The 14,780-nt window shown below is 36.4% G+C and overlaps 1 protein-coding gene across 1 annotated transcript in view; it reads left to right on the top strand.

Moving 5' to 3' along the window:
- Window positions 1–14,780, top strand: part of LRPPRC (leucine rich pentatricopeptide repeat containing) — a 103,838-nt gene that overhangs the window by 53,820 nt on the left and 35,238 nt on the right. The window contains exons 24-25 of the mRNA XM_059406219.1: window positions 8,130–8,254; window positions 8,732–8,838. Of these exons, the coding sequence (XP_059262202.1) occupies window positions 8,130–8,254; window positions 8,732–8,838 (232 nt within the window). The remainder of the gene's footprint in view (window positions 1–8,129; window positions 8,255–8,731; window positions 8,839–14,780) is intronic.

Below are 14,780 nucleotides of genomic sequence, written 5' to 3'. Positions count from 1 at the left end.
CTTAACCTCTACAATCTCAGCATTACATCCTTTTAAAGAAATAGTGATTCAAACAATTACCGTGTTACTGAGTTCTCATGTTCACAGCCAACTTTATATAGAAATCCTATAATTAATATGCTTCCTACTAGAATTTTTTTGATTATTTGAAAGACCCATCTCTGCAAATTGCATGTGGAGCTTTGCATAGGGATTTGAAAGAAATGGGCCCTGTGCCCAGAAGAATTAGGCCCTCCTCCTCTATTGGGCAAAAATAAAATAATTTATAATGAAAATGAGGCCATGGTAGAAAAGTATCTTACAAATAGAAATACTTTGAAGACAGAGAAGACATGAAAGTTTTCTGAAAGAGGTCTGCAGATGGGGCTCATGAACCAAGGAGAGCTTACTCATAGGAAAATGGAAATACCATGGGATTCAGATGTTAACCTGGAGCATCCTCTGTGTTTCTTCTGATTGCAGGGTACAGTCGGAGATTTGTATGTCTCAGTAAAATGTGGCTGTCCCTGTTAATTGGGCTAGAGAAATCTGAATTAGTATCTTTTCTTTTATGATTTCTTAACTACTTTCAGATATATCAAGAAATTATTACCTACTATTTTGATTTGCCTAGTCTTTTTTTGCTATCTTTGCTTTGCAGAGGCAGTCTCCATGGCAAGATCTTTCAGTTCATCGTAATAAAAAGGTTTTTGTTGACTGTTAGAGTCATGAGAATAATGAGGAAGAGATAAAGGAAATTTCATGTTTATAAAGTAGCAGAAAACAGTAGTAGCACCTCTAGTCTGTGATAAGTTGGGGGGAAAATTATCTTTGAAAACTTCTTTGCAGTTGTGTTTTCCCGAACTGACGGAAGATAACTAATTCAGAATCATGACAAGTACAGTACAAGGATTAACTACACTAGCTTGCCAAAAAGTCCACATGTATTTGATTTGATTAAATATGTTTTATCTTCAGTAATATCATGTAATTGACCTCAGCAAGTGTGAGCTCATTTGGAGAATGAGCCTTTTTTATTCAGATTTGAGATAAAAGTATGAAATGCATTTCAGAACATCATACAAAATCTTCATCTTTTCATTCAAAGACAAGCATCTTTTTGGAATGTCACTGCAAAGACTCTAAAGAGACTGTCCCTTAAATATTGTAATTCTGGAACAAATCCATGAAATTGGGCTTTTCAGAAAGATGATCTTTAAGATTCAGTAAGATCTTAATTTTGAGGCTGACTTTAATAGCAGTAAAAAAACACAGGAGAAAGGGACGCCTGGGTGGCTCAGTTGGTTAAGCAGCTGCCTTCGGCTCAGGTCATGATCCCAGTGTCCTGGGATCGAGTCCCACATCGGGCTCCTTGCTCCGCAGGGAGCCTGCTTCTCCCTCTGACTCTGCCTTCCACTCTGTCTGCCTGTGCTCGCTCTCACTCTCTCTCTCTTACAAATAAATAAATAAAATCTTTAAAAAAAAAAAAAAAAACACAGGAGAAAGTAATCCTGTGTCAATTTGTTATTTGGAAAATGTATAAAAAACTTTTATGGGTGTGAGGAAAAAACATTTTGTTTCTGTTTATTTGCAAAGGAAAATACAAAATAACAGGTTTGCACAATTGTTAAGAAGTTGGTAAACTAATCTGTTTCTGTATTATCAAAATGGAAAGATAATGCAGAGTTGAACAAAACTTTCATGTGTTTCGTTAGAATTATTTTATAAGCCACATCTCTGTGTGTAGTCCAGATGAATGTTATTTTAAACATTTTTTTGGTAACTACTTAAAAAATTTTTTTTTACTGAAATCCTACCTGATTCTGGAAGATAATCTGGGTCTTCCGTATTAAGGAAGGAAAAAAACGCTTTAAAATAGGTTAAAAGACCTTTTGGTTAGTCTTCATGTGCTGGTAAAGGAAATGAAATTAATAAAAGCTGGGCCATTAGGTTTAAAAGTATAAAAATTGGTATGATATAGTTTCAGATTCACTTGTTTTATAGCTTATCTGTTTTGGTTTCATTGCATATGAAAAATATCTGAAGCTGTTTAACTGGATTATTTAGTGCAGATGATCAAAGAAGCTTTAATTTCTGCTTTCCATTAAGAACTTTTCTGTGCTGATTTGTGCTATAATCTGTATGTGCCCACATGCATTTCATTTAAGCGAATCATAGACTTAGTATATTTAATCCTCCCAGAACTCTTGCTAAGTTAATCCTGAGTTCTTCATAAAGGTCACAATTTCTGTAAGATGAACCTATAATCATAAAAGTTTTAAAACTCACTGTAGCACTTTAAAATGTTATGTAAGTGGGAAGTACACTTTTTAAAATGCTGGTTATTCTGTCATATACACTCCCCTTCAATTTTAGCATCTTCATTTGTACTGGATACTTTTATTATTTATGGGAATGCTTGCCTTGGAGAGTAAAACTCTTTATGTGCTGAAAGGAAATTAAGGAGGTTTGGCTCTTTTACTCCATTATTGCAATTAAGAATTTAGCATCATCAGTGCCAAAGGACAAAAGTGGTTCATTTGCCCTAGGGGGACAGGACAGTGATAAGATGATTTTTCGTCAAGGATCATTGGGTCGTAATTAAGTTACATTCATGGCTATTGCTTTTTGAAGGATGATTGGTAAATGACAGGCTTCATGTGCTTAGTACGGACAGTGTTCAGTAGGGTTTTTTTCTGCCTCTGTCAGAAAATCCTGTTGAGCCTGATAATGTAAATGTGGCATTTTATTCTGAACAAAAGAGCAGGGAAATGAGCTATCTTGTCTAATCATTCAGTTGTTTAACACCGACTTCCAGTTTAGACTCAATTGGCTGGAAAGCACTTGACATGTGAAGTTAGTGCTGTTCGGAACGCATGTTTGAGTAAATTTTAAAGTAAGTGACAGCTAAATTGTACCTAGGGAAATTACAAAGCCTTCAACACAGTTAATTTTTTGGGGAGGATTAGTTGTAATTGCAACACCAGTCTCCTTGAAGATTCCTCATTTATAGATGATGAACAGGAAAAAAAAAAACATTTAGCTCTTTCAAAGGCTGGTTCTCTTAACAATAATTTTTATGAAGATGCTTTCTCTTGAATTGATTTCTCTTTACACTGAACAACTGCTTAAGATTTACAGAATAGTTTGTTTTTAGAGTGTTGAAGTGTTTTTTTGCCTTGTTTTAAACTTTTTTCCTCCCATAAACTCCCCTTTTCTCTACTGATTTCAGATTTTGAGAGCTTTTCAAGTCAGTAATCCCTTTAGGTAAATTGCCACTTCACTAACACTTTATGCATAATGTTGAAGCACTTTATTCCAATTAAAAATTAATATTTGTCATTTTTTTGGGTGGTTTAAAGTAAGTATCCTCTCTGAATTGGAAAGTAAGTTACTATAAAGAGATTAAGTTTGAAGTTGATAGGTGAATATAGATAGTTGCCACTAGTCATTCTTGTTCTAACAGTACGGGATTGTGTGAAATGCATTTACAATTTTTACAGTTAGGAATGGTGAGGAATTTGACTTAGGAGTGCTTTGTTTCCTGGTATCGTTGTTTGGTTATTTTTATGATCAGTGGATGCCTCATATGAATGTATATCGAGTATTTGTTTTTTTTGTCAGTGACAGTAGAGCATACTTTAATTCCATTAATACTGAGTAAAACTAAAGGTGGTATCAGATTTGCCATATGGGCTTCAAAAGCTTACAGTTTTAGAAGTTCCTCCATGAAATAATGCAAAGTTACAGTTTGTAGTGTGGAGTATAGGGCCATGTGCCCTTAAAAAAGTGAGTTGGAGAGTCTGGAGTATACTTTAATATGGGCCAAGTACATCGAAGTTAATAAGTAAAACTCTTAGTAGTAAATCTTTTTAAAAAAGATTTATTTGAGAGAGTGCGAGCCATGTACACATAGGTCTGGGTGGAGGGAGAGGAGAGAATCTCAAGCAGACTCTGTGCTGAGCGTAGATCCTGATGCGGAGCTTGATCTCATAACCCTGAGAGTATGACCTGAGTTAAAAACTGAGTCGGGGGGGCGCCTGGGTGGCTCAGTGGGTTAAAGCCTCTGCCTTTGGCTCAGGTCATGATCCCAGGGTCCAGGGATCGAGCCCCACATCCGGCTCTCTGCTTGGTGGGGAGCCTGCTTCCCCCTCTGTCTCTGCCTGCCTCTCTGCCTATTTGTGATCTCTTGTCTGTGAAATAAATAAATAAAATCTTAAAAAAAAAAAAAAAACGAGTCAGACACTTAACCAACTGAGCCATCCAGGCACCCCAATAAATAAAACTCTCTTTTAACTGTTCTAATTACCTACTGGACTCAGCCTCTGGTATATATTTGTTCTTAAAATTTAGAATTATAGAATCTTTCTTTTTCCTGTTATTCTTTCATGGACTTACAGAATTTTGATAAAGCTTATATTAATTTGCATCAATCAGATTTTTTAAAATTATTGCTTACTTATTGACATACAGTTTCATTCATGAAGATTGTTTTATGTACTTCATTGAAGTATTTTGAGGAGGATCTAATTGAAAGAAAGTTGTAGTGGGTTTGCCTTTTTTTTTTTTTTAAGAGATATAAGTATGTTATAGAGTTGGCTTTCCTTTAGCATTATTTGAAGTGTGTGAAAGCAGAGGCTAAATTTTTATCAGGAATGGGCTTAAAAATTTGTAACACGTTTATATATAAAGCTTTCAGAATTATGAATACATACTGAAGTAAGCATAGAACCACAAGTTGTTTTGCATCCAGAATTAATGTTACCAATAAGATTTCTTCAAAACATTACTGTTTTTTTAGAGTAGGGTTTTAAATCTACTGTAGTTTATTAAAGTATACCAAGGAAGTCTCAGAATCATCTTAGATCACAGTACCTAGAAGTACACAGAGTGGTAAAGTGCTGTCCCACATCTCAGGTATAAAGCAGTATCCACTTTTTTCCTTTGGATATTTTGCTGTTCTTGCTGACTTCATCTTGCCTAGAAGAAATGGTACTTTAGCGTGATGATTTTTTCTGCCAGTGTGATACATTTGAGTTGAAATCTCATAAGCTCCAATACATAGAACCTCTCTAATCAGAGAATTCGAACTGGGAGGGAACCCACAGGTTCCTTGAGTTCAGCCATTGTGATAATCTGCTTTTCATCACCACTTCTGGAAATTTATCACATGGCTACAGCCGAGCCAGGACTTAATAAGTGGGATTGAGATTCAAAAGTCCTGTGAGTATATAACTGTTTTCGTAGCAGTGTCAATTTTAGATACTTTTTAATGTTTTTCATTTTTATCACCCAGGTTTTTAAGCTTTAGTAGGAAAGATTAATGATGACATCATATTATATGAGAGATGAACATTTTTCTCTCTTTTTAATATGTGATTCAAGCACGAGTCAGAATGTAAATGATAGGGATTGTGAGAAGAATGGACTAATTATTAGTTCATTTCTTTTTTTTTTCCCTCCCCAGTTCAGTAGTTCATTTCTGTCATCAGTCCACTTATATGAAATGTTTCATTATAGATTTCTAACTCATTTTGTTGGCAACCTGAGAGCAGTGACATTGGTACTTAAAATCACTAACAAATATATGAATTATTTCCATTTTGCTATTCTTGTCGTTTCTGTTGTTGTTCTGAGGATGTATAATCTTCAGAAGCATGTATTTGGAGACCAAAGGCTATTAACATGTCTCTTTGATTGACAGAACAATTATTCATTCATTTATTGATAGCTTTGACCTAATGTAGGGGAAATACAGTTGAGACACACTGTTCTAGTTTGGGAATTGATCTGAGAAAGTGGATCATTAAAAAAATCAGTATGTGTTAGTTCTCTTGAAAACATCTTAGTAGTTTTTCATTAAATGGAATTGTAGAAGGCTAATAACTGAACCTGTATCTGAAGCAAAGGGGAAATACTGATTATATAAAGGTTTATATCATATGTGGTAGCTTCTGTAGCATTTCTCTTGTATGACAGTAATCTAGCCTGCAACATCTACTTGCGGTTTTGAAATTAACCTGTAATTTAGTCTTCACCCCAAATGACAAAAATTCAAATGACTCTGTGGGGTGCCGGAAGATGCACTGTAAACAGGGCTTGGGAAGGGGATAAGGTAGAGAGCTCTGGCAGGATCGGCTGGCTTTCACTGTGTCAAGTATTATTGCAATAAAATTAACACTTCTTCCTGGTATTTTCCTTTTAGTACAGCTTAAAATCTTAATCTAGATAAAATAGTAATTCAGTCTCGGGCAACATAACATTTATATAATGGACCAAAATGTTAGGGCTTCAGCAGAAATTTTAAAAATGCTTTCCTCCTTTTGAAAACTATGGCATGTGAGAGAAAGGTGTTTTTTCCACGGAGCCTGTCAAGAACTGTCACTAACCACATATCTCTCTATATTTCATACTTTCTTTTCAAAAATTTTTAATTTCTTATTCCACATTGCACCACCTTATTAGGTTAAACAGGCAGCAGTGTTGTCACTGGAGCATAAAGTGCGAGTAGATGTAGTCAGCGGAAAGTGGGAAGTGGGAAGGCAGTGCCTTCCTCTGTTTACCCTAGTAACCTTGGGCCAAATCATTCAGTCTTTACATGCTTTAATTTCCTCATCTGTTTAAAAATAAAGGAGGGTGGCATGTAGAATTGGATCACATAATTTCTACAGTTTTTCCGAAGTCTTACATATTTCTCATACTGTCATTTTCCTTTTAAAGGAAAAAGTAGTTTTGGGGGACTCAAAAGACTGCATTTCCACTCTTAAGAAATTCTGACTTAATGAAAATATTGAAAGATAATTTTTTTGTTTGTTACCACAGAAGAGAAACCTTGACTTTACAACGGGAAATGATTTTTTCTTTTAAAGATTTTATTTTTAAGTAATCTCAACATGGGGCTCAGACTCACAACCCTGAAATCAAGAGTCTCATGCTCCATTGACTGAGCCAGCCAGGTGCCCCTGGAAATAATTTTTAAAAGCTTCCCTTCAAATGAGGGTTCTCCTAGAATTCACTGATCTTAAGAATGTCTGAGTTTTTAGCCACAGTAAGTTTCTGTATATATGAATCCTGAAGTTATTTTCTCCCTCTCCTGTCTGGAGAGGTGGCAGTACTAAAAATAGGATGATAGAGTTGTAAATACTTGAAAATTCCTTGGTAACTGCTGATAGATATTTCTTAATGTTTCCTAAATCTAGAATTTTTGAGGATAGTAAATACATATAAGTAGTTAGAAAAAATATTTGATAGTAGTCCTTGTTTTTAGAAATAATGTATTTTTATGGCAACTTAATAGATGAAATCAGATTTTTAAAAAAAGAATTTATTTATTTATGTATTTAAAGAGCAGGAGTGAGGACATGGGTGTGTGAGCGTGAGGGGTGCAGAGGGACAGGCGGACTCCCTGCTGAGTGTGGATCCTGGTGTGGGGGCTCGATCCCAGGACCCTGAGATCATGACCTGAGCTGAAACTGAGTTAGACCCCCAACCGACTGAGCCACCCTGGCGCCCCTGAAATCAGATTTTATTGTTTATTATTTATTAAATTTTATTTATTTGAAAGAGAGAGAGACACTCAGCGAGAGAGGGAACACAAGCGGGGGTGGGGGAGTAGGAAAGGGAGAAGCAGGCTGCCGGCAGGGGCAGAGCAGGGAGCTCTGCCGAGCTCTGTCCCAGAACCCTGGGATCATGACCCTGAGCCAAAAGCAGACACTTAACGACTGAGCCACCCACGTGCCCTGAAATCAGATTTTATTCATAATAATCTCAGAGTATCCCTTCATTTATTTGTACTTTTTTGAAAAGAGTGCTATTTAGGGGGGCCTGGGTAAGCATCTGATTCTTGATCTTAACTCAGGTCTTGATCTCAGAGTCAGGAGTTCAATCCCCATGTTGGGCTCCATGCCCAACTTAAAATAAAAATAAAAAGACTGCTATTTTGCAAATGAAATAATGAAAGGTGAAGGAAAGAAAATAGAGAAAGTAACTTACTGATGTCTGTACTCAGAACATTTATTTATACTATATAAGGATTGTTTCTCTCTTATTCCATTTTGCCTTTTTAAAAGCTCAAATGGATACATTTTGACTGCTCATGGTTGTGGGTCTAGATATATTTTATTCATTGTTCATATTTTGATGTTTCCAAGGGATGACTTAGGTGCTGCTCTGGAAGTCGCCATCGACTGCTATGAAAAATATAAAGTATTACCAAGGATTCATGATATCTTATGTAAACTGATAGAGAAGGGCGAGACTGATCTAATTCAGAAAGGTTGGTCACCTCCAATATCTTGCTGTAGTTGTTTTTCCCCTCTTGCTATTTAATCTCAATGAATTGCTGTGAAGAGAAAATTTAACAGGAAGGGAAGCACATCCAGGGAAACTTTGTTAGTCTTCTAAAATAAAAAGGACAGGATCAGCTAGATTTTCAGTGTTGTCAATATCCTTGATTTTAATAACTACTCATTTTGCATAGTTGCCTCTCTGTTATTTTTTGCTCTGCTTCTTGGTGATCTGCCTTTTCTGAGGAGTTGTTCCCACTTATCCTCACCAGTTCTCTTTGAAGCTAGTCGTAGGTACTTAACTGTTGTAAATGTATGCTGTCAGGTAAGGAATGTGATGGAAAATTGGTTGATACAGTGCTAGTTTTCAAGTTACTGTAAATATTTGTTTTAAAGTTTTCTTTTATTTGTCCAGAACTTCAAGTGATAATTTGTTTCTTTGTATATTTTTTTCTTCTACTCTCTAGCGATGAACTTTGTGAGCCAAGAACAAGGTGAAATGACGATGCTGTATGATCTCTTCTTTGCCTTCCTACAAACAGGAAATTACAAAGAGGCCAAGAAGATCATTGAGGTATGGTTTTTAACTACAGGATTCTAATGGTACAGCTGTTTATACTCTTAATTGGAATATGTTTAAAATTTTTAACCTTTAATTACCGTTGTTCTGATTCATGTCAATATAATTCAGTCCCAATAATGGGGGCTGGGGGGGGTTGCTCGGCCAGCTTCTTTATTGTATATAATTACAGCTCAGTAAAGGCAGCCTGGTTGTATATTGAATTTGTTTCCTCACTTTGTTAAATTCACTGTTATGTATCAGAATGATATTTGCATATTAAATCTTGGATTGTGGAACAATTAAATTAAACTGACATTCCTGGGTGTAAAGTTGCTAATCCTCTTTGCCAAGGAATTCTTTGTTCTTAAAAGCGGTGGAATTTAATTTGCTGCAGACCATGCTCAGATTTATTTGTAATGCTTGTCTACAAGTTAATCAGCCAAACAAGTGCTGTCTGCAACTGTTTGGCATTTAATTTAAAATTTCTTCCTCTTCTTCTCCTTTTCTCTTTTTTTAAACTATGGTAAGCAGCTTATGGGAAATGGTAGGTGACAAACCTGGCCTATTTAGGATTAGTGTATTTTATCTAGGCTTGATTGAAATTTTGCTTACCGAAATTGGTAAGTCAAAGGGCAACTATAAAGTCTGTCCAAATTACAATTAACTTCACTATTAAGCAGTTCTGTTTCCTCTAAATAAAACATTCCACAGAGGATAGACCCATTACCTTAAGAAAAATTACTTAATGTGAAATAAATAAAATCAGTAATCCTGTTTCTGTCAGATCATACGTTGTCATGACTCCATGTCTTTTCCCAAAAGTTCCCGTGGCAGATGAGACACAGGGTGGTGTTTGGCCTTCTTATTTGTATATTGATGACTGCTTATCATGAAGTTGAAAATGGAGGCATACAACCCTGAAAATTATAGTTTGTCTTGATATTTTTCGAAGAAGAGAAAAGTATGGAAAGGGAAGACTGTTCAGTTGATTCAGAACGTTCTTAGTTTGTCTTACAACTCCATCTGTCCTTCTGTCAGAGGGAAGTGGGACATGCTATTTTGGGCAGGTTCTTCGGTAGCTCAAGTAGTTCACTTGTATTTTCTAGAAAATAGTATAAATTCTTTCAATAACAGTGCCTGGTGTGGGCACCTGGGTGACTCAGTTGGTTAAGTGTCTGCCTTCAGCTCAGGTCATGATCCTGGAGTCCCAGGATCCAGTCCCATATCAGGCTCCCTGCTCAGCAGGGAGTCTGCTTCTCCCTCTGACCCTCACCAGCTGATTCTCTCTCTCTCTCTCAAATAAATCTTTTAAAAAAAGAAAAAAAAAGTCTGGTGTGTCTGAAAATGCAGGAAGCTGTCTGCCTTTTGAGTTCTGCTGCTCTGTGTGCCTGATATCAGTATTAGCAGGGCACTGATCAGAGGGAAAATGAAGCTCAGGTATTCAGATAATAGTGACTGAGAGGCTCTATCATAGGAACTCGTGTGTCTCTTTACATAATAATCAAGACATAATAGAAGAGCCAAAATCACGAGTTCTCCTTTTGCCATCTACTTGCTAGTGCGGTAATGGACAGTTACTAAACCTTCTTAAGCTTCCTCTTCTATAAAAGGGAGTATAGTATCTTTAAGATTCAATCACATAATGTATGTAAAGCAGCTTGCATGTTTCTGGATTATGGTAGTAATCAATAATATTAATTCTCTTTGCCCCTTAAAAGTAGGGATTGCGTTATCTGCTTTACCCCACTTAATTCACAGTATGATGTTTAGCATAAAGGTACATGTTGTCACATGAATAGGCAAGAGAAAACTGCCTCTTAATTACTTTAAAGCTTTGCCAAATACAGCATCATTGAGTGTAATCATTTAGGGATGCTGTCTACTGATGACAGAATTTTCATAGTGGATGTGTACAAAATTGCTTAAAGGATAAAGAATGGCTTTACAGAACCCCTGTGGTATTTTAGGGTAGGACAGCAGGTGTGTGAAACATGGGAATATTCCGAAGCACATTTCTAGTTTCTTTTTTTTTTTTTTTAATTAATGATTAGCTGGGTTTGAATTAAAATGGGAACTTGCTTTTTTCACTACTAAAATTGAAGATCTGGAATTTTCTCTTATAGTGTTCTAAGGATTATTGAGAATATAGAAAGTAATAGAAAATAATAAATTGTGACTGTATCAGCGTGTGAAAGAGTATTATAAATACTGAGCAATATTTTTTTTTAATCATTCCCCAAAATGCATTAGTGTCTTATCAATGGGTAGATTTGCTAGGGTTAAGATTTCAAAGCAAAGTATACAGTGAAGCTTCTTTATAGTTCAAGCACTGTGGGAGAGAAGATAAGCCAGTCATAAAAATGTTCACATTAAATAAAGAAAGAAGAGGCAGAATTCAATGTGTAATAGGATTCATGTTGTTTTTTAAATGAACTGGGGTACACATATCATGTATTCTATACAGTACATTTTAATATTGTCTTACATTTTATTTCCATACATGGATTATTACAGGAGAGTGGACTTAACAGCTGCTATTCTGTTTTATACTTTTCTGAATTTCCTGCATTTTCTATAATGAGCATATAAATTCTTACACTCACAAAAAGTGTGTTCTTCCAAAAGAAGAAGAGTGAGAGAATCAGATGAAGATTTATTAAGAACTAATGTGCCACTCCTTGAATGTGAGATTAATGTATGAGAATAATTATGATTTGAGACTGAAAAGTATTAACTGCCATAAGAAAAGTATGAATACTTCTGAGAGTTCAAGGATGGAACTTACTCCCAGTGAAGGAAATTAGGCAAGACTTTCTGGAGGAAATGCAGCATGAGGTGAGGGGTTGATGCATATGGTATTCTTCAACATCTGAGAGTTTGATGAAGCTGTTAACACATATTAGAGGTCAAGCAAAAAGGTGGAAAGGGGAAATCTCTAAAAAATTCTTTTCCCCCAGCTTTATTAATATATAATTAGCATGTAACATTGTGTCTGTTCAAGGTGTACAGCATGTTAATTTGATTACTTACATTTTACAAAATGATGACCACAGTAGCGTTAGTTAACACCTCTGTCATTGCACATAATTACAGTTTCTTTTTTGTGATGAGAACATTTAAGATTTACTGTCTTAGTGGGGCATCTGGGTGGCTCAGTCGGTTAAGTGTCCGACTCTTGATTTCAGATCAGGTCTTGATTTCAGGATCAGGAGTTTAAGCCCTCCATTGGGCTCCACACTGGGCGTGGAGCCTACTTAAAAAAAAATGTAGCTAGATATAGGTGTATATATACATGAACATATATAGATTATACATAAACATATATAGATATACAGTATTGTTTCTCTTTTTTATTAAAAACATTTTTTTTAAGTTTTATTTATTTAAGTAATCTTTATACCCAGTGTGGGGCTCAGACTCCAGACCCTGAGATCAAGAGTCACACACACCTCTGTTGAGCCAGCCAGGCGTCCCTGTAGTATTGTTAACTACAGTCACCATGCACTACATTAGGTCCCCAGAACCTGTTCATCTTACAAGGGAAGTTTGTACCCTTTAACCAATATTTCCCCATTTCTCCTGAGCCCCTGGCAAACACCATTCTAGAAGTTCGGTTGTTTTAGAGTCAACATATTTGTGAGATCATACTCTCTGTCTTTCTCTGCCTCACATATTTCACTTGGCATAGTGCCCTTGAGGTCCATCCTGTTAGACCAGTTTACCCTGTCTCCCTTATTCCCTTCTTTTCTCCTTTCCTCTTTCCCTCCCTGTCTTTCTTCCCTCTCTCCCTTCATCATATCAATAATAAATACTTTCTTTAAAAGATTTTATGTATTTATGTCAGAGTGAGAGAGAGAAGAGAGCATGAGTGGTGGGAGGGGCAGAGGGAGAAGCCGACTCCCCACTGAGCAGGGAACCTGACAAAGGGCTTGATCCCAGAATCCTGGGATCGTGACTTGAGCCGAAGGCACACGCTTAACCAACTGAACCATCTATGCGTCCCAATAATAAATAATATCAATGACATCTTGAGAAAGATGTTCGTCCTAGAGAAAGATCTTTAAAAATGAATCTGTATAATGCAGTAATTGCTATAGAAGGATATACCACAGACTCTGTCTTTCTGAGGAAGTCATGTTTGGCATAAGAACTAAAGGATGCCAGGGGGGCCAGCCACACAGAGTGGAGGCAAAAGCATTTCAGGTAGGGACGCCTGGGTGGCTCAGTTGGTTAAGCAGCTGCCTTCGGCTCAGGTCATGATCCCAGCGTCCTGGGATCGAGTCCCACATCGGGCTCCTTGCTCCGCAGGGAGCCTGCTTCTCCCTCTGACTCTGCCTTCCACTTTGTCTGCCTGTGCTCGATCTCGCTCGCTTTCTCTCTGACAAATAAATAAATAAAATCTTAAAAAAAAAAAAAAGCATTTCAGGTAGAGGGAACTCCCTGTGCAAAGACCCTGAGGCAGGAAAGTGCCTCCATCTTTTGTCTTTGTGTTGTCTCTTAGGGCTCTTATCAGATAACACTCAAAAGAGTGTTTGGTCCATTATTAAATAGTAAGTGTTAACTTTTATTCCCTTCCTTCTGTGCGACAGTTTCCTGTATTGAAGTCAACTCTTTAGTCTCCTGCAGTCTCATCTGCAGGGTAACTATCCCTAGATCCTCTCAATGTTCTTCTGGCACATTCTGGAATGAACTTGGGGACATGTTCACAAATTATTTTTACAAACCTATCTAATAATACCAGTCAGTATTTTGTAGTCCGTGTTGCACCAGTGATGATGATCGATATGACTTTTTCCCCTGTGAATAGATTGAAATAAAATTTACATATGATTCCTTTTTAAAATAGGCCAAGTATGAAGACGCACTGTTAATCCCATTACTCAGCTAGTCATTTCTGTGGTTTTTCTGTCCTTTAGTTAACACATATTTCTTTTGTACATAATTGAAGTAAATTGATAATGTTTATCAATAGAATCATAGAACCATAGTTTTATCCTACATCACTGTTTCTGCATTCGACGCATGTGTAATTAAGAACTCTTCTGATCATTATTTTTAATGACCACGTCACCCCATAGTGTGAGTGAACTAAAGTTCATTTGCCCATTTGTCTTCTGAGAAAATTATTTACTTTTAAAAGAAATCATCACGATGCACATCTTAATCTATAGGTATAGGTATAGGTATATTTGGTTTTCAGATGATTTACTTAGGATTATTTCTTAGAAGTAAGTGAAATGCATTACTGTTAAAGCCCCTGACGCATAAATACAGAAATTTTGTTCTATCCTTATAAGTGATACCTCTTCTGTGGTCATCATAGCAGATTTGGTCTAAAGCCCAGGCCTCCCTTGCTCTTCTGCTAGAAGTTATGATAAAATAAGATGATCTTTTCTTTTTTCCTTTCATTAATTCATTTTTTTCCCCCCTTAATCATGGTAATTCTGGTCTCATAGAATGAATTTGGAAGTCTTCCTTTCTCTTCTGTTTTTTGTATAGTTTGAGAAGAATAGGTGTTCATTCCTCTTTAAAGGTGTGGTAGAATTCATCTGTAAAGCTGGTCCTGAACTTTTCTTTTTTGGGAGGACTTTGATTACTGATTTAGTTTCATTGCTAGCAACTGATCTTTTCAAATTTTTTATTTCTTCCTGATTCAGTTTTGGAAAGTTAAATGTTTCTAGGAATTTATCTGTTTCTTCTTGGTTGTCCAGTTTGTTGGCATATATTAAGATGGTATTTTCTCACTAAGAAAGGACTTCATTTTTTCAGTCAGGTTTTGTTTTTTTTTTTTAAGATTTTATTTATTTATTTGACACAGAGAGAGATGACGAGAGAGAGGATACAAGCAGACGGAGTGGGAGAGGGAGAAGCAGGCTTCCTGCTAGACAGGGAGCCCAATGCAGGTCTTGATCCCAGGACTCTGGAATCATGACCTGAGCTGAAGGCAGATGCTT

This window comes from Mustela nigripes, chromosome 7, assembly GCF_022355385.1.
Source record: "Mustela nigripes isolate SB6536 chromosome 7, MUSNIG.SB6536, whole genome shotgun sequence".
NCBI classification, from domain to species: Eukaryota; Metazoa; Chordata; class Mammalia; order Carnivora; family Mustelidae; genus Mustela; species Mustela nigripes.
The sequence above is the reverse complement of the archived record's forward strand: the minus strand, read 5'-3'. Positions and strand labels throughout refer to the sequence as shown.